Source organism: Phlebotomus papatasi, chromosome 2 (genome assembly GCF_024763615.1).
Source record: "Phlebotomus papatasi isolate M1 chromosome 2, Ppap_2.1, whole genome shotgun sequence".
Classification (NCBI taxonomy): domain Eukaryota; kingdom Metazoa; phylum Arthropoda; class Insecta; order Diptera; family Psychodidae; genus Phlebotomus; species Phlebotomus papatasi.
Genome location: NC_077223.1, coordinates 90,008,961 through 90,035,583, shown reverse-complemented (window position 1 = coordinate 90,035,583; position 26,623 = coordinate 90,008,961). Strand labels below are relative to the sequence as shown.

The following is a 26,623-nucleotide window of genomic DNA, read 5'->3' as shown; positions in this document are numbered from 1 at the left end:
AACTTGTATAATTTCACGAATTTTATTCAAGATAACTGAATGGCGTCTCCCTACTTCAGCATCAAATCGAATTTGCATGCACTCCGAGTTAGCTCACGTTAAGAATCTCACCTACATAAGCCGGTTAGGATTATCTGTCCCTTTTTAGTGAAGAACCCAGCTTGCACAAGATTGAAATGAGTCGATTACACTCACTTATTTAATGGATAAAAATATTATACAGTAGACTCTTCGATATCCGGCTGACTGGGGGACAAAATGACATTTAGGTTTTTTGAATGATCAACGGTTTTTCTATTTTGTGCCGTGTGAATTTATTTTCTGTCTGACAAAGAAAAAGAGAATTGTCTTCGTGGTGTGCTTATGTTTCATTTTTTATCACAATTATGTATTAAAAACTTCGATACAATGTTAATAATACTTTAATTCACTCTGGACAAACTTCATGTTTAGTGAAAATAATTTTGAATATATCAACCGCCAGTGTTTGGCAGCTGTCACCCGGATATCGAAGTGCTGGATATCGAAGAGTCTACTGTATTTGCTTTTTCTCAAGCTTGAATAGTTATATTATGTTACTGTAGTGACTATATTACGGAAATAAAAATAAAAATATTATTTTAAGTGGATTAGTCACAAACGATCCAGATAGCGAAGCGCCCGGATTAGCACACTTGACTGTATAATTGAGGCTATTCAGATTTTTTTTTTAATCTTTTTCTAATTAACCAATTTAGTTTTAAAAGTTTTCAAGATTATTTGTTTTTGTTTTACTATCCTTCCTATCCTAAAAATCAACATTTCTCTAACAATATGGTCACAAAGCCGAAATTATAAATTATCCCATTCGAGATTTATCCTAAGGTCAACAAATGTCACAATTAACGATTTAATTTCTTTGGCATGAATTTCTAATTTATTTGAGCCGTCTATTTCCTGTAAAATGCATTCACTCATCTAATTCGTTTTATTGTTTGAAAATAATAACATTTTTTATCATAGGGGGAAGTGGGACACCTTTGAAAGTAGGGCACTTTTGAAACTGGGATTTTTCTCCTATGTGGAACTGACCCATAACATAATGCAATTTAGCTTCTCAATTTGTTTGTTCACCTGAATTATAACACGATAAAGCTGAATTTTACTTATAAATAGGTGGAAAATCCCAATTTCAAAGGTGCCCCACATTCAAAGGTGTCCCACTTCCCCCTATATTCCTTTTGTAATTATTTACTTGGCTTAAATAATAAATATAAACGAGGCCACAAGACCACGTTTATAAAATAAGCCGAAAGCTGTTCTTTTTTTTCACAAGTTTACTCCTTAATTTATCTTGTTTGTGCTGAATTTGTCAAGCAAAAAATTGCCACATATTTAATAGAAACAAACATAGGACGTCGCTATACCCAGCCTCCCAAGATAAAATAGTAACAATATGAATAAATTTAAATTTTTCTGTTCTTCTTTTCGTTCTCTTCTGAATTTCCTGCCAGAAGAATGCACAACTTCCTCCAGAAAGAAAATCCTTGAAAAGGGTATTTGTATGAAAATTTACGGGAATGTGCTGTAATATAAATTCTTATTTTATTTTAAACATTATAAAATGTGATCAAAGCACCACTGAAGTGGCGATGCTCCGAAAAAATTCCCAGATTAAATTAATCCGCAAGAGGTAGTCTTTTGAATATGCGGGGTTAGAATATTATAAATAAATTTATTGGAGTAGTTTCAGAGATTCCGTTTTTGCACAGGAAAAAAACCCCATAGTGAAAAATAATAAGTGGAAAAGAATTCTATTTGAATGCACAATGAATTCACTCCTTTTATACTCTCTTCTAAACGATTAATGCGAATTTTCATTATGGTACACCTCAATGGTAGAAATGTAATGAATTTCATTGTAATCTTGAATTCATTTCATCGATTTGAGAGCATAATGAATGTAATAATTAAATTTTTCATATCAATCCAATGCAATATTAAAGTTACGACTAAGTTTTCCAGATTTTTATATTATACTTTAAATCAAGCTTTTCTAACCGTTGATGTATCCTAAATATTATTTAATTAATATATTTTAAGATATGTTTAAGCCAAAAAAAATCAATACTTAAAAAAAGGAGTAGTTAAGGGTCTCAGGCTTTGCTAAGTTTTCGAATTCGTGACTTAGATGCTATACCTCTAAAGTACTTTCGCATCATTTACCGTTTACTGGTTCTCAACCGATTCGTAAATTACTCGAAAGACCCCACAAAATAATTTTAAAATTATAGTAAAATAGATTTTCGGATAAAAATTACTTATCGGTTCATAACCAGTTCATTACCAGTCCACAACCGATCTGAACCGATTTAAAAAACAATCAATATATTTCCCAAAATACACCTCAGGAGTAATTTCATTGAATTTCGTATAAAAATTAGTTGTCGGTTATGAACCGTTCCATTACTGGTTCAAAACCGATTAGAAAGCTCAGTTTTGTCGGAAATTCCAAGGCCTTTCCAACGAGCTAAAACATGGCCTCATCCGCCTGATAAATGCCAAATGCGCTCTCTAGGGCCTTTCTAACTGAAGCCCATGTAAAGTCCAAATTACAAGATACTTTGCATTAGGTCAGCGGTGTGCAGGAACTGTTGAAAACGAATAAACGTCAAAATAAGTTTGTTCAGGTAGTTTTGACTATTGACAATGAGCAAATTGTTCTCAGAAGCAGAAACGAATAACATTGTCTTGACGTGATTCTTCGATATTTCCGAATTTTCATGAAAGACAGCATATAAATGCTTTTATGCGTGATACGGTATGGTTCAAATAAACCAATTGGCTTCTGACATGGAAAGGTTAAGTTGAGATCAAAAAATCGAATTAACATATTAATACATATTGTAAAACCGCTTGTCGATATCTCTTTCCGTTCTCTCTTCAGAAGTGGTTAGGACGGACGGAAATCTGATTAAAATCACAATTTAACTCTTTAAGGACGATTGGAACACCGGTGTCCCATAAAGAAAATAATTTTTCCTGACTACCCAAAGTTATTTTTTGTTATGTCTGTACATAATTGTAAAGTAGAAGGTTAAAGGAATCTAGAATATTTTTTGCAAGTCTCTAGCTATTTGCTATGTAGTAAATATTTATGCTCAAAAATGACGAATTTTGAAATTCTCAAATTCATAATTGATTTTATTTATTTTTTATACTTCCAATTTTTTTTATCAAAACCCTTTTGGCAATAAAAACTACAATACTCAGACGTAATATTTCTCAATTAAGTGAAAAATATTATTCATTGGTATTGTCAGAAAAATTACTTAAATTTTTGGGCTATTTTTGTCCCTATCGTTCATAGAAGCACAAAATACACTGAATCAGACTCTGTTGGACTTTTCAAGGTTAGATGTAAGACTTATCATTGATTATGTTTCCCAGTTTAATTTTTATTGTTGATTTTCAGTCCATAAAGTGTCTCGTCGTTAAAGGGTTAATTAAGTTAATCCAAGCTTTATTTGTCAATTTTTACTCATAAATAATTTAGGTTCACCCACAAAATCGATATTTTTCTGGTTCAGAGAGTTCATCCTTACTACACAGCCTACGATTTTCCTTTATATAGTTTAAGTGTCGGTTTATAGAAAGAAACCTATCATGCAAGTGCGTATATCTCAGAGTATCTCAATCTTATCTTGAAAATCTCTCTCACTCTTAGTTCCTTAAGTTTACCCTACATTGACATTCAGTGTGAATCTTTTGGATTTATCCTCACCCTGAAAGCATGGATGCTGGAAAGGAAAACCATAGCCGGAAATTGTAAGCGACATTTGCTTAAGGGTGTCATGAGGAGTTGGGGATCTGTTTGCACTGGAGCTTTCTGTGTATTCAAGTGTGTATCTTTTGCGTGAGCCTGGCGCGGATTTCCCTTACTCTTAGCTATGAGTTCTAAAAATATACCATCTGGCACAAGTTGAAAATTTTCAATAGACACTCATAGGCATAATGAAGCATGGTGGAGTCGGAATCAGCTCGGAAAAAACTTGAGTTGATAGATGTTAGAGTTCCACATTAATGTGCTGTAAGGGAGGGAAGGGAAGTTTGGGGGATGCATGACGACATTAGTAAACTTTGTAGAAAAATACATCCAATAAGATCACCTTATTGATCCGACAGGCCATCATTCATCAATAACTATAGAATCTCCAAATATTTTGTCTACTCAGTCCGATCCTCGAGACTATTTAGGCTGTAATATGTGGCAGTAAAGAATAAGGGAAATTTATATAGGAGAATGTTGACATGGTTCGCACAGAGTGAACCTTCAAACAACGCAAATTTTCTCTTTGTTTGCAAAGATCTAGTTTGTCATTTCTTAGCCATAAGATAGATTATTATTAAGCTTATGAAACGAGATAAGAAATAGTAGGTCAGCTCTTTGCAAACAAAGATAAAATTCGTATCGTTTGAAGGTTCACTCTGAGCGAACCATGCCTACCTTCCCCTAGAGGACCCGTAATCAATGATTCTAAGCCCTCAAAATTTGATTTCCTTTTAAGTGCTTCAATCATTTTAACTCTCCCCTATCGCTAAATTTAGAGTTGTACAAAATCCATGAAAGAACCATTTGCTCTGTTTTAACAATTTATTTAGATAATTTGTTGAGTCTCAATTCTAGAAAAAAATGAATAATTTTGCTCCCTGTACCAAGAGCCTACGTCATAAAACTGCGTTTTTGAAATCATATTAATAAATGCAGGCTTTTTGGTGTGAAAATATCTCTTTATGCAAAAGCCAAATTGATTCAGCAATTAAGCAATGCAGCAATTTTAAATTTCAATTTAACTATGCTATTACCATATTTATGAGAGACAAATCGAACCCAAAATGAAACTGTAACGTGAAATGTACACACAAAATTCACCAAATTTTATTAAATATTTAACAACATTGTAGCAAACTAAATATCCTTGTATAATTTTCCTGGGGAAAATTTATATATAACCATTGACAAATTTAATTTGATATTTGACTCCTCACATTTATTTTTCCTCTTTTTTTCTCTTCAGCCGAAAGTGATCATAGGGCTGCACACAGAAATGCTATTGCAATGGGCGAGAGTCAGTTCCTGACGAAAAATAGCACTCGGATCGTGAGCCAGAAGGGTGGCCTAGCCATCCTACCATGCTCTGTCGCTCTTTCAGCACCTGCCACTGTAAGTAAGTATTTTGTACTAAACACTCAATCCAATCAAGGCAAAAGTCAGTGAATTTTTTATTAAAATATAGTCAAAAACGTAATTTAAAAACTTTTATTGAATATTTCGAGAAGTATCGTAAGCTCATGAAATATAGAAAAACAAATAAAATTTATGTCTTGACTGAGCCTCTGTTCTTCAGCCTTTATCACATGAGCTAAGCTCAAATTTGGAACGTTACGTAATGTCGGCTTCAGACTGGAGGTTTAGCCCAGTTTCTGAAGGTCTCAAAAATCTAAATAACAAGCAATTTTATTGATTTTTCAAAATCTATTGCCCCTATGATCTCATCCTAAACAACAATTTTCTAAAAAATCGTGCCTGATTAGGAATTAGAGGAGTTAAGCCAGATAGCTAAATCTTAGGTCTGAAGCCCGTATAAGCCTCTCTAAATTCTGCAAATTTTAACAAACCTAAAATTCAGTTTAAAATTATCAAATTAGACAATCGTTGGCAATTATTATAAAAGAATTCTTTGTTTGGGAGCTAATTAAAAAAAATATCATTGATTGCATCGCGTACTGTCATAATATGTTTTAAAATCTTTCCACAAGAAAATTTTCTTCGCTTTACTAGGGTCAAAGGAACATATATTGACACTTTAAGAAATTGTATCATTTCCTATTGGTTATTTTTGTTCAATTTGGGATATGCAATTTGAACACTTGTTCTGTTAGGAAAAGGTAGATTGATGAAAAAACCTCATAATATTTGAATTTTATTAGATACATTAAATTTTTTTAGTATTTTGACGAAAATGCTAATAGGTGTGCCTTACCGAAAAGGTCTTCCTTCATCCCTAATTTCATTTCAAAAAGTGAGTCTTTGATTATTATGACCCCTACACACTGGAGAAATTTATGTCCCTATTGAAGATTTTTTTCATTGTAAATCTTATGGAATTTGCTTCAATATGGTCATAAATTTCTCTAGTGCGTAAAGGCCATTAAGGGTGTATTATCAATCTAAACGTGTGTCACGGAACTGGAGAAATAAATTTTTTGATTTTGAAAAATAAACATAATAAATAAAAATAAAAATTATGTATATACAGTAGACTCTCTCTCAATCGGGAATATGGGGCGAAATGTCATCCGGTTTAGCGATAGATTTGAGCGTGAAATCCTTTGTAAATTCCACAAAAAGTGCTCAATTATAAAGAATCACGATAAAATAGGAAGAACTACAGCGAATTTGAGCGAATTAGCTTCATAATTAAACGTGAAAATTGTCAACAAAATTTGTCGCCCGATTGAAAAAGAGCCGATTGAGTGAGAGTCTACTGTAGTCCTAGATGTATCTTATGTGTACTATGGGCATGAAACAATAAATATTATTATTATTATTAAACCAAAAATAAAATTCAGAACATACAGTAAGTGTAAAAAGTTTATTTCCTCGTTTACAGCATCGCCCAAAAGTTTGTTGACAAATTTAAAAAAAGGTGGCTCAAAATTATCAAATACGTGCAATCAACATCCTGTTACCTGTTACTGTTAGCTATATTATAAAATTATGTTATTTTAGGGGCAAAGGGTTGGTTTGTAGATTTCTAAAGTTTCCAATGGTCAATATTGGGGAAAGTGGTTTACTTTTGAATGCGGAAGCCTTTGAATATTCCATTTTTTCTCTTATTTTTCAAAGCAAAAACCCTATTCTCTAAACTATAGACTATACAACTATTTTCTATTAACTTCGATTAACTAAATAGAATTTTTGCTTTGGGAAATAAGATAAAAAAATAAATGGAAGGCTGCCTTTGAACATTTATTTTTTCTGATATTTCCCAAAGCAAGAATTCTATTTTATTAATCGAAGTTAATAGTAGGGTAAATTAAGCTAATTCAAAACCTGCTCCAAATGGAATTTTTTCGCTACTCCAAATGGAAACGTCATTGTTTTCATGATAAATACAGTACTAAATAATTATATTTATATTTTTTATATACCACAGTTTCATTATTTAGTTAATTTTTCTCCAAATAAAGCGAAAATCCATTCATATTCACAAATTTTAATTTGTTAATTTCTCAGAACAATTAAAAGTGTAACCCTTTCACCATTGAATTTATCATCGATCGATCATGTTTTCCAATGAAAAACACAATAGGGTGACTGTTGTTTATTCGTTTTGTTTAACATTTATGTCATATTTCTGGCTAATTTTAGTTAAATTAAGTACTAATCTTTATTGTTAACGGTACGTGAAGTTTTCAAATGAAATAATTACCTATTTCGTGAACAAATAGGATTTTTCTGAAGTGTCTGCAAATGCTTCAATAGGAAACCCCGGAAATATGATTTTTATTTGGAGAGATTTTGTTTTTGTTTTAGTTGAGAAAGGAGAAAAGACCAGGAATAAGAACAAATCCTGCACTCAGGAGCAACTCAACAAGATTTTGGAAGCCCTTCATCACGGTTTCAATTACACTGTTTGTCTCCAATTAGAAACTTTCCCTTGTCTCCATTTGGATTCATATGTTTCCAATAGAAGCATTTTGCACTTGTGTGTTTTTTTTGCATTTAGGGGAAGTGCTTATAATTTTGGACAGTCTGCTTATAAGCATCGAAGTTCCAAGTTTGAAGTGCGATATTTTCTATACTAATTGACATTTCTTGTTACTCTCTTTTCAGAAGGGTTGTTTAGAAACTTAGCTAGCTATTTATCGTCTTATTTTTACTAAAATTAGTTTTAATACGTTTAAAAATGAATTGATAAGTAGAGGTGACCTTGGCTCTTATTTTGGACAACTTGTTTATTAATTTGTCCAACTTGGCTGTAAATTTGGACAGCTAATCCGCCTCAATAGGATGCCCATTGTTCTTCATTTGATGAACCAATCTTACCAAGTCCTCTTCCTGTTCATGTAAGGGAAACGTAGAATGTCACAAGAAGCCCGGAAACTTTCCATATCATTCATTAAAGTGAGTTGACTTCGGTACTCCAAGTACGTGCGGATTCGCTGATTCCCTGACCTTTCCGGGAGCCTTCCAAGGCATTTCTCGCTACATCTCTTTCGTAGAGATGATGTTCCTTTGTTTCTCCAGGCATTTGTCCAACCTAGTCATCACAAAAGCTAAAACTTCACGAAATTTCGTGAGAAAAACACCTGTCCAAAATAAGAATCATCACCTCACTGGTGAATGTCTTAAAAAATTTCCCATTTTTCACACGAAAAATATAATTCACAAGGCAAATCTCACTTCAGGTCAAATGTACAAATCATCAGTAACGTGAATCAACACAATATTCAATGAATATTCAATAATATCACTCAAAAACAGCGAAAAAACTTTGTTAGTACTTCACCAAAACTAAATAAGACTGAAGTAAGTCACGAAGTTCTGTCATATTTCTCGTAAGCACACAGAGAAAAATAAGTGACTAAAATTAAGAAATTTTTACTAAAATCATACTAAAATCAGGGTAAATTTTGCTCCAAGTAATTTGATTTCTTAATTTTAGGGTAAATTACTAAAAGTTTGTAGGATTAATTTAAGTAACTGGTGGGTCAAAAATTTCTAAAAATCTTTATATAATTTTAGAATATTACGGATTAATAATAGTTTAAAATAGGATTATTTCTAGAATATCAAGAGGATCAATTTTAGTAACTGTAGGATTAATATTAGTAACTATCATGATTGCTTTCAGAATATCCAAAGGGTACATTTTAGTAATCTAGGGGGTTAATATTAGTAAATTTCAGGATTAATTTTAGTAACATTCAGAATTGATTTTAGAATATCGAGGGGATCAATTTTAGTAACCTGTGGGTTAATTTTAGAAACTTTCAGGATTAATTTTAGTAACATTCAGGATTGATTTTAGAATACCGAGAGGATCAATTTTAGTAACCTGCGGGTTAATTTTAGTATCTTTTGGGATTAATTTTAGTAGCATTCAGGATTGATTTTAGAATATCTAGGGGATCAATTTTAGTAACCTGCGGGGTTAATCTTAGTACCTTTCGGGATTAATTTTAGTAACATTCAGGATTGATTTTAGAATATCGATGGGATCAATTTTAGTAACCTTTGGGGTTAATCTTAGTAACTTTTCAGGATTAATTCTAGTAACATTTAGGATTGGTTTTAGAATATCGATGGGATCAATTTTAGTAGCCTTTGGGGTTAATCTTAGTAACTTTCAGGATTAATTTTAGTAACATTCAGGATTGGTTTTAGAATATCGATGGGATCAATTTTAGTAGCCTGCGGGGTTAATTTTAGTAACTTTCAGGATTAATTTTAGTAACATTCAGGATTGATTTTAGAATATCGAGGGGATCAATTTTAGTAACCTTTGGGGTTAATCTTAGTAACTTTCAGGATTAATTTTAGTAACATTCAGGATTGATTTTAGAATATCGAGGGGATCAATTTTAGTAACCTTTGGGGTTAATCTTAGTAACTTTCAGGATTAATTTTAGTAACAATTAGGATTGATTTTAGAACATCGAGGGGATCAATTTTAGTAACCTTTGGGGTTAATCTTAGTAATTTTCAGGATTAATTTTAGTAACATTCAGGATTGATTTTAGAATATCGAGGGGATCAATTTTAGTAACCTTTGGGGTTAATCTTAGTAACTTTCAGGATTAATTTTAGTAACATTCAGGATTGATTTTAGAACATCGAGGGGATCAATTTTAGTAACCTTTGGGGTTAATCTTAGTAATTTTCAGGATTAATTTTAGTAACATTCAGGATTGATTTTAGAATATCGAGGGGATCAATTTTAGTAACCTTTGGGGTTAATCTTAGTAACTTTCAGGATTAATTTTAGTAACATTCAGGATTGATTTTAGAATATCGAGGGGATCAATTTTAGTAACTTTTTAGGATTAATTTTAGTAACATTCAGGATTGATTTTAGAATATCGAGGGGATCAATTTTAGTATACTTTGGGGTTAATCTTAGTAACTTTCAGGATTAATTTTAGTAACATTCAGGATGGATTTTAGAATATCGAGGGGATCAATTTTAGTAACCTTTGGGGTTAATCTTAGTAACTTTCAGGATTAATTTTAGTAACACTCAGGACTGATTTTAGAATATCGAGGGGATCAATTTTAGTATCCCTTGGGGTTAATCTTAGTAACTTTCAGGATTAGTTTTAGTAACATTCAGGATTAGTTTTAGTAACATTCAGGATTGGTTTTAGAATATCGAGGGGATCAATTTTAGTAACCTTTGGGGTTAATCTTAGTAACTTTTTAGGATTAATTTTAGTAACATTCAGGATTGATTTTAGAATATCGAGGGGATCAATTTTAGTACCTTTCGGAATTAATTTTAATTTATTATTATATAGTATTTTTATTTACTGTTTATTTAATTTATTAATTCAATTAATTTGTTTTTATTTATTTCTTTGTTTATTTAAAATTTATTTTTGTTATTATTTTTTTATAATTTACATTATTAAATTTATTGCTCTTGTTTAATTTATTTATATTGACTTATTTAATATAACTTATTATTGTTTAATTACTTTCAAAATTGATTTAAGAATATTGAGAGAATCAATTCTAGTAACCTTCCGGGTTAATTTTAGTAAGTGTTAGAATTTAAAAAATAAAAGATCAAAAAATAAACAAAATATTGGAAAACCTAACAGTTAGGCAAAATTATAACGAAAGAGTAAATTAACCTTCTTACGTCCAATTTTTAAATATGCAAACCTACGAGCGATAGGAACAAAATAGCCCAAAATTTTAAATAAATTGTTTGACAATACCAATGAATGAACATTTTTGTTGTATTGAAAAACTTTATGTACGTTTATTGTACTTTCTATTCCCGAAAGAGGTTTGAATATAAATAAATAACATAAAGGTTAAATATTTACAATATAGCAAATAGTTAGAGATTTGCAAAAAACATCCTAAATTCCTACAACCTTCTACTTTGTGATTACCTACAAACATTAGAAAGAAATTATTTTAGATAGTCAGGATAACTTATTTATTTTTATGGGTCACGGGTGACCCAATCGTCCTTAAAGGGTTAATTTATGCGCCAGGTGCGAAAATACAGTAAAAAAATTGAAACCCTTTTCACTTCCCAAATTAACATTTTAATTCTTTTTCAAGCTTTTAATTAAAATTTGCAAAGTAGAATGACTGACATACCTTTGAGTAAAAAAAATTTTATTTTAGTCAGATTACTTTAAGTCAGTGATTTTCTTGGAACTAGAAATATTTTTTCCAAAAAAAAATCCTACTTTTCCTCTGACCTGTGACACAAAATTGGGGGTAACAACTCAACGAAGAATCAAAATAAGTTCAAACCTTCAGAAGATGTTAGAAAGACTATTACCGTGGGCACTATAGCACTTTTAAGTAAATAAAACCTTTATTGTCGCAGTAAATGAGGTTTTTGTTATGCTACCCTGGAGTGACTCTTAAGCATTAGAGTAAGTCAAGTAAGTTCTAGTCGTTATTTCTTGGGTAACTTTATTTGCTAGGCATTTAATTTTTTACACAATGCTTTGACTTGTGCATTAGTTTTTTCGTCTTTGATGTCGAAAAAGAACTCTGCAAGAAAGTTACAAACTTTCTTGCTTGGTTCTGGGTATTTTATGTCGAAGACGAAGTATGTGATAATGAGGCACTTCAATGCCTCTAAAAAATTTCCTGCTCCAATGTGAATACCGTCATGATATATTGAGGCCTTTTTCATTGATTTATTTTCAATGATGATGAAAGGCTGGACAGAATTTTTATTCGCAGCCGCTGCCTCATATCTCTTGTCAAGTTTTTTCTTTAACTCAGACATGTCCCTGATTTCCAGCATAAGTCCTTCCTGACTGTCCTTAATAGTATGCTTGACCATTTTACCATTTACCTTACCGATATCCGGCTTTAAAATTCCATGCAGCATTTGAAAAATGCAAAAATCTCGGATATCTGAAAGTTACATTAAAATGAATATTAGTTTAAGAGATTGATTTGAGATAAATATAGATATAAGATTAAGGAAATGAAGATATAAGATTAAAAATATTAATAAATTAATTCAACGAATAGTTAAATATACTAAATGGATAGATAAAAATCAGATAAATATTGAAAAAATAAAGGCAAAGATTTAAAAAAATAGGGACACTGGGGAAAAAAGTCACAAATCGAAAATATCAAAATTCAATATCGTCCAAGATAAAAAAGATACCGGTTTAAAATTTTTTCCATATATTGCCTCGATACACCTTCTTAAATATCGTCAGTTACTTAAGTAAGTTATGTCGTTAATGTCGTAAGTTATATTTATATTGAAATTTTTAGCCCTGTTTTCCTTACAGTAGATATCAATTTTTACCTACTTATTTTCCAAAATTGATGCAACTGGTAAATATTTTCTAAATGATTTGTATTCCTTGATATGAAGCCGTTGTCACCTTTAGCATTTTACCCCATGCCTAATACTATTTGCCCCAGCATTTTTGAGAATGGTCACAAAATTACCTTTTAGAAAACGGGTCGATAAATGAATTTCATAGAGGAAAATGACTTTAACAAAGTTGTAGAGCGGTAAATTTCCTAAAAAAAACTGTCATAATTAGAAATTTCCAGGGTACTCAGATAGCTTGTAAAGAATGAAATATCCGTTTTGTTACTTTTTACCCCAGTCTCCCCTACAGTAATTATAGTATATGAACATAAATCTGACTATTCTTTGTCAAATGAGCTCTACTTGTTCACAAAATCTTTTGAAAAATCTGAACTTCTTTGGAAAAAGTTAAATTAAAACTTTTGCCTCACAGTACTAGTTTATTTTCACATTAATTTTTCATAAATTACATATCGATTGCATACCGGTTCACAACAGATTTGAACAAGTTTATAAATCTCTCAAAACTTGTTCAAAATACACCTCAGCAGTAATAACATTTAATTTCGAATAAAAATTAGTTATCCATTACTAACCGATTCATTTCCGGTTCAAAAGCAATTAAAACTGCTTCAGTTTTATTGGAAACTTCACGATCTTTCCAACGAGCTTAAACATGATACCATTTAGACGAAAATACGCTTTTTGGAGCCTTTTTATCATTTGACTTTGAAAAACCGTTATTATAAATGATTAAACGATATTTTCGTACAAGTCGAAATGTCCTCCTGGATAATGTCTTAAGACATATCCAAAAATGGAAAGAAAATCACACAGCGTGGTTTTGAGCAAACCCAAAAACATAGTTTTAGGGGGGAGGGGAAAATGACTTACCTTCAGGTAAGTCCTCCGCTTTAACTTTCTCCAAAAGCTTTAGACATTCTGAATCTTTCAAATCGTCTTTGTAAATTTCCAGCAATTTTTCCGTGGTAATTTTCCATTTTTCAATAAAGGAAGTGGCAGCTGTATGAGGATACAGTTTCTGGAAATCTAATTCAACCTGCAAACATATATCAGGATTAGGAGGTAGATTGAAAAATAATAAGTAATTTAAAATATAACACTGACAATATTTTCTGACGAAAAAAAGAGATTTTTCTTTTGCATACGATCCATACGATATTTTCTTATATTTTCTTACAGAAAACCATTCAGCTCGAAGTCAAAAAGAAAAATATTTTATTTACAAAATTCAAAATAAGTATATAACCTGGCTGAAACTTCTTCATTACGATAAAATCTACTGAATTACTCAATTGGGCCGATCCATCTCAAGACGACCGAGAAAATCGTAAATCGCGGGTTCATGGTCTTAGATGTTTTTGAATTTTACATATGTTAAAGTACACGATAAAATAATATACCCTATTTTTTCGTCCGAAAAAAATCCTGGCCGGAGATACATGGCGCCAAAGATGGCGTCTCACGCTTTATGCCTCAATTGCGATTTTTGCCAAATATTTTAAAATGCAATATTTCGAGAACGGGTTCAGATTTCTTCTTACTCTTTTTTCTAATTCAAAAGTAATTTTATTCTCTTCAAGACGTTACACTCGATTTTGCATTATCTGCTCAAGTTTTTTGTGACGGTCTTTTTATTTTTTTTTTGGAAAAAAATTAAAATTATTTTTATCTTAAAATCACCATTCTCAAAAATTTTCATTTTTTGCTGTTGATCAGTAACATTAAGTTAGTATTTAATGTTATTTAATCACATCGAACAGACTGGGCTTTTTTACATGGTCATTGCTTTTTTACTCCTTCATTGCTTTTTTACACGTGGAAAAAATATTCAAAAAATTGAGGCATCAAACCAATATTTGCATCAATTTGATCTTTTTCCGTTCTCTGAGACAATATTCTGTAAAACTTCTTCATTGCTTCTTTGAAAATCGATTAAAAGAGCAATGGCCCAGTCTGTTCGATGCTAATGTTTACTGAATGTAGTCATTCCCTGAAAAGGAGTGCTTCCACTTTTACGTTTATTTTATTTTTAATATTTTAAATTTTACAATATTTTCAAATAGAAAAAAGAGTAAGAAGAAATCTGAACCCGTTCTCGAGATAGAGCATTTTAAAATATTTGGTAAAAATCGCAATTGATGAATGAAACGTGACACTCCATCTTTGGCGCCATGTAAAGATGTTTTTGGTATATGAGTGAGAGTGAATGAGATCTAGTCATCTCGCTCACTGTCATAGAAAATTTTGAAAAGATGTTTAGAATCGCGTTAAGAAAAACGACCAAAAACGATCGGTAGGTTTTAGTGTTAAATTAAGTTTTGGGGGGTCGTCCGAAAATTTCAAGTTAATATGTTTTACCATTCAGCAATTAAGTTTACTGAAAATTTACGAAAGAAAGAGGTTTTAAATGTTTTTTTTTTGCTAACCAATATTAATTTTCTTTTGTTTATTTGATTTTGGCTCAACTTTTCTTTTAAGATATTATATAATATTAATACTTTAAATAAAAATGTAACTTAAAATAAATTTATTCGTTTTCTTTAGAAGGGTAATTTTTATTATCGTTCATCATGTACTTTTGTTTTAAACAAGCTAAAAAAAAAAAGTTTAAATAAATTTTGAAGAAGTTTCTTCAGTATGTTATACTCACAAAAATCTAGTATCCTGTACGTTTTTCTTTTGGTAATTCGAGTTCATATTTTTTTGTTTGTGCCATAATATTATTCACTACCAAATTAATGATGGCTCAAAATTCCTTACATTGCGATCACAAGCTTAATAAAAAAATTTTAAGAAAAGACAGAACTTTCAATCGGTCAAAATGCTTAAAATCACGGAAAGAAAATGATTTTCTTAGAAAATGATTATACGGTTAAAATACGAATTTTATCATTATATTACCATGAAAAGTGAAGTGATAAAAATTGGACATAGTGTTACAAGATGGACAGGAGTTTTTTTTCGATAAATACAGTACTACATTTTTTAAGCACAAGGAACCAAATTATAACACTAAAGCATTAAAAATATATAAATAAAAATGTAGTATTAAATTGATTGATTGATTGATTTATTTTCATCTCTGTTTTTTCCCCACCCCCATGCGGACATCGCCGTCTTAGCGTCGATTCCAACCTCTGGTATGAAACGATGGAAAATTCCTTCATTGGTTGTATGTTTTGTGACCGTGCATATGCGCGTAGGCCACTTATATGGGATGATGGGTATGCTCACAGAGAGAGTAGATTTATCAAGAAAAAAAAGAAGCCCTGTCCACCATGTACCACTTTACTCTACTTACATGAATGTTTTTTTTTTCTTGTATTAAAAACGTTAAATTGATATACAAAAAGACTGGGTTTAGTTTCGAAAAAAATACTAAAATCATAATAATATTGTTAGTTCAATAATAAAAGAAAATTTGACTCTAGTCAATTTGTGTCCAAAAGTTGACACTATCGGAGTCCGTAGAGTAAAAAAATAGCTGTTGACTCTATTGGAGATTGACTCAATCGAGGGTTGACTCTACTGAGGTATTACTTATTTGCTTAGCATAATTTTCTTTTAAAATAACTAATAAACGTACAAAATTGTACATAGAAAAAAATATCAATAATTACCAGATTATTGCACTTAGAATGTTTAAGCAGGGGCCACTCTGCAATCAGTTCTTTGGTTGAAAGTTGCTTCATATCGCGTACCCGTCTCGGATAGCTTATATTCCATGCATCCAGAACTTCATCCCAAGGAATTCTATGAGTTTTTAACCATTTTTTTTTCTCAGACGTCAAATCCAGATCTACAAAAAGACTATTATGACAATATCTAATAATAATTACAATATATTGTATAAAAATATACCTTCCACTTCCACTTCAGGAGTGAGAAGTTGCACCTCTGTTTCAGATGAAACAGCTGACGAGGGAATGTTGACAGCTCCATACTTCTTTCTTTGATTCTTCACTCTGTGAAAAAGCTTTCCGCTTATCTTTCCATTCTCCAACTTATAATAAAAATCCTGGAAATGAAAATTTCATTAGTTTCAGGAAACGATAACTTAGACTTAAAATTCTTGGTTCAAGGACCGGTAAAGAAGAGAGAGGACGAAACGTTAAGGAAATTACAAATATGTATATACCTCAAAATCGCAAAAATGAAGTTACGACAAATGCTGATTTAACTGAGGATAATAACATCAGGATATCAAATACATACCTTTTCTTCTCCCGGAAACAGTTTGATTATTTCTGACGCGTAATATTCCCCATCAGCTATTTTAATTGTGATATTCTCCTCCATGAATTCATTACCGATTAAGTGTACTATCGTTTTTCGCTCAGCATCGGTCAAAGTTTTTTTATTATAACAGTGCGCAGCATCCAATAGTTGTCGGCCCTTCCCTGTTTTGTTGAGTATATCTTCCAGGAGAATCTTTAAATATGATTATTTTTTATCTTAGTTTCAGTGACATAAAAAGTTTTTTATAATATTTTTTGTGTTGAGACTGATATATTCAAGATCGAAAGGGTTTTAAAACTAAGAAAATCATTTTTGGACAAAGTAATACATATAGGGGGAGGCTTTGAACTTTCGCATACTAAAATGATGTTCAAGTTCAGTGATTTTTTCTGACTACCATGCAAACCGTATGGATTCTCCAACTATGCCAAAAAAAATGTCTTACTTATAAGGTTCATAATCCCACCAAACATAATCCCAGGAAATCCTTAGATTTTCCTCCAGAGGAAAATGAAAATTTAATGGCGATTTATCCGATAGATGAATCAAGTTTCTATTATCGCACACGATTCACGCCATCATTGAACATCCCATTTTCACCGTAAATTTTGCACCGGACACTAAAAGTTGCACATCATTGTTTAAAGGGAACTCTAATCTACTTGATTAACCCATTTTTATAAGGAATAAAACATTTTAATATCACTTTTTTGGAACTTTTCTGAGAGATGTTTTATTGACATTAAAAACCATTTTTTTGCTTGATTCTACGAGAATTTCACTCCGGAAACGGTTAAATCTGATGAATACTTTCTTGAAAAGTCCAAATATCACCAAATTTACACGAATCAATAAGTTTTTAAAGCTAAAAATTGACTAAAACTCTGCAAGCGAGAAGACTACACAAGATTCCACCATTCCTCCACGGAGCCGGATATGCACAAAAACGTTTGAATGTGCATCATTGAAGATTTCTCTGTTCCTGCAGCTGCAGGAACAGCGAAAACTTCAATGATGCGCATTCAAACGTTTTTGTGCATATCTACGGCTCGGTTAAATCTGATGAATACTTTCTTGAAAAGGAATCAATAATAAAGGTGCAAGCGAGAAGACTACACAAGAATCTATGTGAATGGTCTTTTCGCTTGCAGGAAGAGTTTTAGTCACGTTTTTGTGCATATCCGGCTCCGTGGAGGAATGGTGGAATCTTGTGTGGTCTTTTCGCTTGCAGAGTTTTAGTCAATTTTTAGCTTTAAAAACTTATTGATTCGTGTAAATTTGGTGATATTTGGACTTTTCAAGAAAGTATTCATCAGATTTAACCGTTTCCGGAGTGAAATTCTCGTAGAACCAATCAAAAAAATGGTTTTTAATGTCAATAAAACATCTCTCAGAAAAGTTCCAAAAAAGTGATATTAAAATGTTTTATTCCTTATAAAAATGGTTTAATCAAGTAGATTAGAGTTCCCTTTAAACAATGATGTGCAACTTTTAGTGTCCGGTGCAAAATTTACGGTGAAAATGGGGTGTTCAATGATGGCGTGAATCGTGTGCGATAATAGAAACTTGATTCATCTATCGGACAAATCGCCATTAAATTTTCATTTTCCTCTGGAGGAAAATCTAAGGATTTCCTGGGATTTTGTTTGGTGGGATTATGAACCTTATAAGTAAGACATTTTTTGGCATAGTTGGAGAATCCATACGGTTTGCATAGTAGTCGGAAAAAATCACTGAACTTGAACATCATTTTTGTGTGCGAAAGTTCAAAGCCTCCCCCTACTATCCAATTATACCGATAAATAAAATGAAAACATACCAGATTATGTTCTGTCTTACGACCTGCTGTCTGAATTGTGGTATTTCCCTGCTCTTTCCACAACTGCAACTCTCTTTTAAACTGAAGCTTAAGCTTAAGTGCAAAATTTTCCATCAATTTATCGATGTCAGCTTCCCCCAGATAAGGAAGTTCGTCAACTTCGAGCTTTTCATCTAAAATAAGAGGTAAGAGTTTATATACACTCGTCAAGTAGACTATGTAATATTCTATAACTCACTGCTCAAAATTTCCAAAACCATTTCATGGTCCATTAAGTTCCACGACATCACTAGCTCTCGTAGACCTTTTTGGTTGATGTCTTCAGTATCATCAGACATTGTCGCCATCTTACTTCATGTTTTATTATAAAAAAAAATTAGCATTCGAAGTCTGAGCCTTCCCATGACACACTGACTCCACCACACATGGCGCCAGGGTGTCATACCACTCACTCTGAAGCAGATCAGGGAGGCAACCTTGAGATTGCAATAGGGAGGGTTGCCAACGGCGAGGCGCGTAACGACACGATCGCTACTTTGCCGTTTTTTGGCGGTAAAATCTTCTACAATTGTTTACCAATTTTTTCAGTTCGCTTTAATATTCGCTTTGACATTCAAAGAAAAGGCTTAAATTTCGAGACTTTCTTTTATTAAAGCCACTAATGAATGCGTGAGTGCCAGATTTAGAAAATATATTAGAATTTTAGAAAATCGTAAACTATAGGGGCTACAGTAGACTCTCGCTAATTCGGCTCTTTTAAGATCGGACTACTTTTTAATTCGGGTAGCAGTTAAATTTGAAAAAAGCTTATCGACATTTTTCAAGTTTTCGAATGAAACAAATATGCCCAAATTCGCCATGGTTTGCCTTAGTTATGATGTGATTTTGCATTATTAAGGGGATTTCATGGAATTTACCATGAATATGAATACGGAAACTTAACCCTCTAACGTCCAAATCTTAAATATGCAAGAAAAAGTAGTGAGATATTTTTTTTAGATTAATTATGGTCCAATAAACTCAAAATTACTAATATTACTCAAAATAATAAACCGTAAGTTAACTCGAGAAAATCTTTATAAAATGATTTAAAAGCAGAGATATAGAAAAATAAATCCGAAGAAACAAATTTTATCGTAACTTCCATCTTTTATAAAGCCGTAACTTCTAATGTATGGAAATCTTGGAAGTTACAACAATTTTATAAAATGCATTATATCAATTTCAATTATTCCAGTGATAATAAGCGTCGTCATTTAACTAAATTAGGCAATTAAACTGTTATCTCTATCCCTAAAAGCTTTCATTTTACAAGTTTTATTGAATAAAGTTTGTGTGTCGCGTCGTTTGTTTTGTTTTGAATTAATGACAGATGGGCAGGGATTTTTTCTCACTTTTTTTTCTCACAAATATTGAATTAAAATGATTTAATGTTGCATTATTCGCACTCTCTTTGGATATTTGGAAAAGATTACGAGCGTTTTTTTGAGAAATATCACAATTTTGCTGCAAATTACAAGCCACGCAAGTGAGCAAAAAAAGTTACGGCAAATGCTGATTAGAGAAAATTTTGTATGGAAATTTGTCGTAACTTCCCCAAAAATGGAAGTTACGACAAATTTTTATTAATTAAGGGCACTTACGATAATTTCTGTTTAAAATAATTTTTATTGGGTTTATAAAAATTTCTTTTTCTTCAAGTACGTTTAATAAACAAAATACACCGATTCCAAATATGTATATATCTCAAAATCGCAAAAATGAAGTTGCGACAAATGCTGATTTAACTGACGATATCTTTCAGTAAAAAATAAAAAAAATAATCGGTATTAGGTGAGATTCTTAATAATCTCACCTACTTTTCTTAAAATGGAAATCAATTTTTTTGCACAAAAATTTTTTGTTACTTTTTCTCTGACCTGTCACACAAAACTGAGGATACAACTAAACGAAGTGTCAAAATGAGTTCAAACTTTCAAAAGATGTTAATAAGACTGTTACCGAGGACACTACATCAATTTTAAATCAATAAAACCATTATTGTCGCTATAAATGCGATTTTTGTGATGCTACCCTGCATTACTCTTAACCGTTAGAGGGTTAATATGAGTACGCAGATGAACAAAAAAAAATCGTTGCATTTCAAACAGTTTGTCACCCGAATTTCTCTTTAATTCGGGTGACATTTCGGTCCCATATGCCCGAATTTGAGAGAGTCTACTGTATATACGTGGAGCTCAGAGCTGAGCTCCACATATACAATTCATAGTCTTAGCTGTTTTTGAAATTGACATATAACACATTAAAGTGATATTGCACATATTTCTTTTTTCTTTTTCGTCAAAGATGACGATTTCTGACGAAAATTTTAAAGTACAAATATCTCGGGAATGGGTTGAGATTTTTCTTCCTTGTTCCTTTTTTTAAAGAATTTTTTTTCTATTTAAGATGATATATTCGATTTCAAATTATATGATTAAATTTTATTTGTGATAACCTCCAGAACTTTTTTTAAAATGAAAAATAATCATTTTTCTCAAAAACCTCATTCTAAAAAATTTTGAAATTTTTACTATTTATCAGTAACATTCAGTAGAACATTCCCTGAACATTCCTTGTTTCCACAATACTTTTAAAATTAAATAAAACTACTTAAAGACAAAAATGGAAATTCAACTTTTCAGGGAATATAGTACTCCATAAAACAACTTCTTTTTCACACAAAGAAAAAATGTGTATGTCATTTTAACATGTGTAAAATTTAAGAACATCTAAGACCATGAGGGAGAGGTTTCATTTTTTTCCGTGTGAATTGAGACGGATTTTCCAATATCAGTGAGCCACATAAAAACACTTATTAACCTTCCATTAAAGCTGTTGCGTATGAAACATTTTCTCCGAGTGTATCGATGATGTTTTTCTGTCGAAGCGACAAAAGTACCCCAATGCTCAAGAGCTCCTGGACGTCCAGCGTAGCCGCAACCTCTCCTTAAGTCCCACTCACTCAACCGTCGATGGAGTGTTTTCATCGGATGGCACAGGGGAGTGTGGGACATAGTGTGCCTCATGTTGGTGGTGGCTGATGGTGGAGCAGATCACGGACGGAGATGTTCTCTCCTGGAAGGTCCATAGTGGAAGAGACTGAGTTGCCTATTTCTTCCCATCAGCTGCCCGTTTTGTCCCTCTCATTCCTGCTGCAGTCTGCTATCTTGTATCCTCGACAAGAGAACACCACAGATTACGCCCGGAGAAAATGTTGCACGCAACAAAGTCCAATAGTTCTTCAGGGGTAGTGTCAGCAAACTCACATTAACTATGATAATTCAGGTAATTCAGCTTTTATTTTTTTTTTTTAATTCTTTTAGGGCACTTAGTTTTACTGAAGGTAAATGCAAAGAAATGCAGTAAATCCGAATTCAAGCAGTACCTAAACATTTTTTTTGTCGCGTGTTATTTATGACGCGTGGTGGGCTTTGAGAGGGGTCAAATTCCAATTGCGAAATACGCAGATCAAGCGTGTGGAAAGTTTATCATGGATGTTTCTCACGCTTAAGACCTGATTACTTACCTTCGATTACTTATACCTTCGTCCAAACTTCACTCTTTATTATAAAAATCTTTCAATTTCACTGAACAGGTAGCACAAATCAAAAAAAAACTCGGCACTCTTTCTATTGACATCTGCAAAATTGACCACACTGAAGATTTTGTAAAAAGTGAAATATGACACTCACAATTTTCGCGCGTATTTTACATTTTAAATTACAATAGAGTTCCTCAAATTTGAACATTTGGGGGGTGTACATGTACATGACATTTCCCATTCCCCAAATTTGAACAATATTTTCAGTTACGTAATAGAATTCATGTATAGTTCATTTTCCCTAAATTAAGAAAAATAAATTTAGAGTGTATATAAATGTAATTTATTGTGAAATAAATTGAAATCGTTGCGGAAGTTAATGTAATACGATAATATTGAGGAAACACCAGCGAAAACCGGTTCTAATTCAGACTCCACACAAAGGTTTCTTCACATAACCTTAAATTTTGCGTTTTGAATTCAACCGTCGGCGTCGTTCAATTTTAATGAACTCGACTATAAACTAAATTTCAGAAATTTTATCTTCATCTGATACGTAAAGAGTTTAATATTAGGTGAGATTCTTAACAATCTCACCTACTATAATCCTAACAAAATTTCATGTCCTCCGATCGCGCTCAAACTTAGCCAAAATATGTTTCGCCACTTCCTAATAACGAATATATGGGTGGCTAAGTTACGTTCCCCGCCGGACGCTCTTTGGAGCTTAATAGCTCCTAAACTAAAAAAGATATCGACTTGCGGATTTCGCCATAGGTTACATATCGGCTGAAAATTGCAACATGGTGCATTGACCCCCACCCCCACCCCTCCTTCCGCCATTTTGAATACCCCCCTTTTTTTGTTTTCTCAATAGCTCCGCCCCTATGGCATCGATCGGGCTCAAATTTTAGTATGTTATAGCCGGGCCTTAGAGCTTTCGCCCAATACCAAACTTAAGATCCCCCGACCCCCCTGACCCGAGCTATAAGGGTCCAAAAAAAATTTCTTAAAATGGCCATAACTCCGGTTCTAATTATCAGACTTTAAAAAGTAAGGGCATTTTGGAAAGATCTCGTGAAATGCTACTTCCCCTTCTAACATCGCAAGTTCATAAAACCACCGATAGGGGCGCTAATATTGAAAAGAAAAATTTTCAATTTTCTAAATTAAATAACTCAAAAATTCCTTTGTGCATCGATCTGAAATTTTAGTATGTTGTAGCCCTTGATTATACCTATCAAACAAAAAAATACTTAAGTCGACCGATAACCCCTAACCCCAACTATAAGGGGCAAAGTTCGAAAATTGACCGGCCTATATCTCCGATTCTAATTAACCTATTGTCAAAAATTTTGGTATGTGTGTTCGTATCAATGACCACTTTCAGATGGAAGTTCAAAAAATCACCACAGGTGGCGCTGCGATAGCGTCAAAATTCATCAAAATTCAAACTCATTTTTCTCAAAATCGCCATTGTGCAAGTTAATCAAATTTTAGGGTGTTTTAGTCTAGGCTATGAAGTTTACAAAAAGCGGCGTGGATTCGCTGTGATTACAATAGAACCGTAGATATGAGGGGTCAAAGTTCACAAAATTCAAAAAATCATATCTCCGGTTCTGTTTGACCAATTTTGACGGGTGAGGGCGCGAATAAAAGATCTCACAAAATTCTACAGCTTTCTGGAACATTTGAACTTCGTGAAACCAACACCAGAGGCGCCACAGTAAAAAAAAAACCAATTTCAATATCCCATAACCTCAATTATCTCGGCACTTGCTTAACTAATATTGACGATTACTTCGGCAGAGTTGTAGAGAACATTTATATCTATACTTTGTGCAGACATTATTTTTTGATCAGACAATGCCATATGTCCGATTTTGTCGTTTTAGTGTGAAAAAATGGATGTTTTCCGTAATAACGCTTTGGAACCACTCAGATGCCAATTTGACTGCGTCTACTCGACCAAGACACTGCAAATAGGGTTTTAAATGGAAAGTCTCACAAAAAAATACAACAAGTTTTTGATATAGTTGAAGTTCAACAAATGAACACTTGGGGCGCTGTGGTCGATAAAACGAGTTCAGAGACAAACAACTTTGATTATCTCGACTTCTGAGTAATCGATGAGATCAAGTTCTTCAGCAAAATTATAGAGAACATTCTGGTCTACATTTCACCTATATATCACTCTTCTGTCAGTTCATCCAAATCCTCGATATTTTGGTTTAAATACAAAATTTGTATAATTTCACGAATTTGATAAAAGATCACTGAATGGCGTCTCCAACTACAGCTCTAAATTGAATTTGTAAGCATTCCGAGTTAACTCACGTTAAGAATCTCACATATACATAACCCGGTTAGGATTATCTGTCCCTTTTATACAATTTTTCACAATTAATCTCACTTTTCGGAAAATCTACTATTATAGGCACATAGAGGATTCATCACAGATTATGTTTGTGGAAAAATCTTTGGCTCGGATGAAGCTGGTTTTGTGGGTGGTAGAAAATTTGTAAATCCTATCCATGCCCATCCTATCAAATCCTATGTGCCCATGTTTAATAATAGAGTTATAATAGAGTTTAATAATAACAGAGTTGTCTGATTTATATGCTGCATATAAATCAGACAACTCTATTATTAAGTGTAATTCTTTCATAATCACAACTATTGTAATTCTTCGATTTGATCAATTGCTATAAACTACTATGTGAAATACATTAAACTCGATAAACAAATAGTAATCTGTTTCAGTTAGACCGCAGTTAAATAATTATGAAAACAATTTTATATTATTTTTGCATAAAAGCCTTTTTTGTTAGTACAAACTGAAATGAATTGAAAGAATCATACCTTCCATAAGCTTTTCCAGCTTATAACTCATTTTTGTATTTTTTTACATAACCTCACTTTTATGTTATTGTTTTTGTGTCACAAGGAGAAAAACTATTCAGGAAAAGATAGTGAAAAGTTTTGTGACTCTATTTATTCAATTTTGGGATAAAGAAGATGGAGAAAAATAAAGTGAGAGAGGAAAATTGCAGCACCTATGGATAAGGCAGTCATGCAGGCAACTCTTCATTGATTTTCTCTGTGAAATAGGCTGAGTTAAGAATGCTTCCGTAGCCTTAGGAATTTCGAAGGCCACACTGTATTCAAGATTGTAGAGGATGACACAATTCCCGGAATCGCAGATGTCCCTTATAGGATATCCCTTACTGGGATTAAAAGAAAGGAAATGGTCAATAAATCACAGTAAATTTTCACTGAGCAACATGACTTTGAGCCCTCTAGATCAACTGTATCGCAAATGCGATGTTCCGAAAAAGACATGTCTACGAGATGATCAGGTGACCAGTATGCAAGATGGGATAGTAACCAATGCCCAAGTTGAGATGATGATCAATCAGGAAGATGAGATGTCGGAGTAGACCGCTCTACGATGCTCTCTGATGTAGGCAATCCACAAGAAACTCAAAATCAAGAGGTGAATAAGTGGCTCTCGAAGTGAACCGTGAGCGGCGATCGGCAAAATTGCCCGATCTGGAGCTAATTATTGAGAGATCGGCACAATTTGGACAGAAATCGACAGATCGGCATGTTACGTAGCAAAAATCGGTAGATTCTCGCGATTTTAGCGAAGACTCAGCAGATTTAAACCTCAGTTCGCTCTTATGAATCATACCGTTCGTTTGTTTAAACTGTGTGGTTCGTATGGTTCGTATAAATCCGTGTCGCTGAATTTCTGCGGGAGTTCTGCCGAATCTCCATACCGGCACGAGATCGACAAATCCGAGCGAAATCGGCAAATTTTAATACAAAATATTGGCACTCGAATGAACCGTGAGCGGCACAGTTAGTTATCTACTCCTTGCCCAAAATTCTATTCTGATTTCCTTTTTCAAATTAAAAGAATCTTTTAATTTTCTCTTGTCTAAAAATATGTTTTACTTGGGATATTATTTACGTTGGAGTTTCCATTTGTTGGGATGTTTATAGGGTATTGTGGTACATTTCGGACAACTGTGCATTTTGGAACCCAATCTGAGTGTTTTGGAATGTATCATAAATACTTGTTTTCCCTTCACTTATAAGTTTTATTTGAATTATTCAGCTTTCTACATACCAGATATACATAAAATTTCTGAAATTTAGATTTACAGTTCTGTCTCTCTATATGCACACTCTCTATATGCACAGCTTTTGTGTCGGTTGCATTCAAAATCAATTTGTTTACATTTTGACAAAGTAATAAAGAAAATTATTTTCTTGGTAACTAATTTTTCTCGTTTTTAATTATCTTAACTTTATTTTTTCTGTCTCATATTATAGTTAAAATAACACGGGAAATTCTAGAACAATAAAAAA

At 32.5% G+C, this 26,623-nt stretch overlaps 1 protein-coding gene and 1 long non-coding RNA gene across 3 annotated transcripts in view; one reads left to right on the top strand and one right to left on the bottom strand.

The window, feature by feature from the left end:
• Positions 1 to 26,623, top strand: part of LOC129804992 (contactin-2-like) — an 89,733-nt gene that overhangs the window by 36,197 nt on the left and 26,913 nt on the right. For both annotated transcript variants that reach the window (XR_008752037.1, XM_055852793.1), the window contains exon 2: positions 5,058 to 5,203. Coding sequence is in view for 1 of the 2 variants with exons in the window: in XM_055852793.1 (XP_055708768.1) it covers positions 5,058 to 5,203 (146 nt within the window). In the remaining variant the exon portion in view is untranslated. The remainder of the gene's footprint in view (positions 1 to 5,057; positions 5,204 to 26,623) is intronic.
• Positions 11,697 to 22,246, bottom strand: LOC129804993 (uncharacterized). The gene is made up of 3 exons (XR_008752038.1): positions 22,232 to 22,246; positions 13,476 to 13,631; positions 11,697 to 12,160 (listed from the first exon to the last, which is right to left on the bottom strand). It is a non-coding gene; the product is annotated as an uncharacterized LOC129804993 (long non-coding RNA).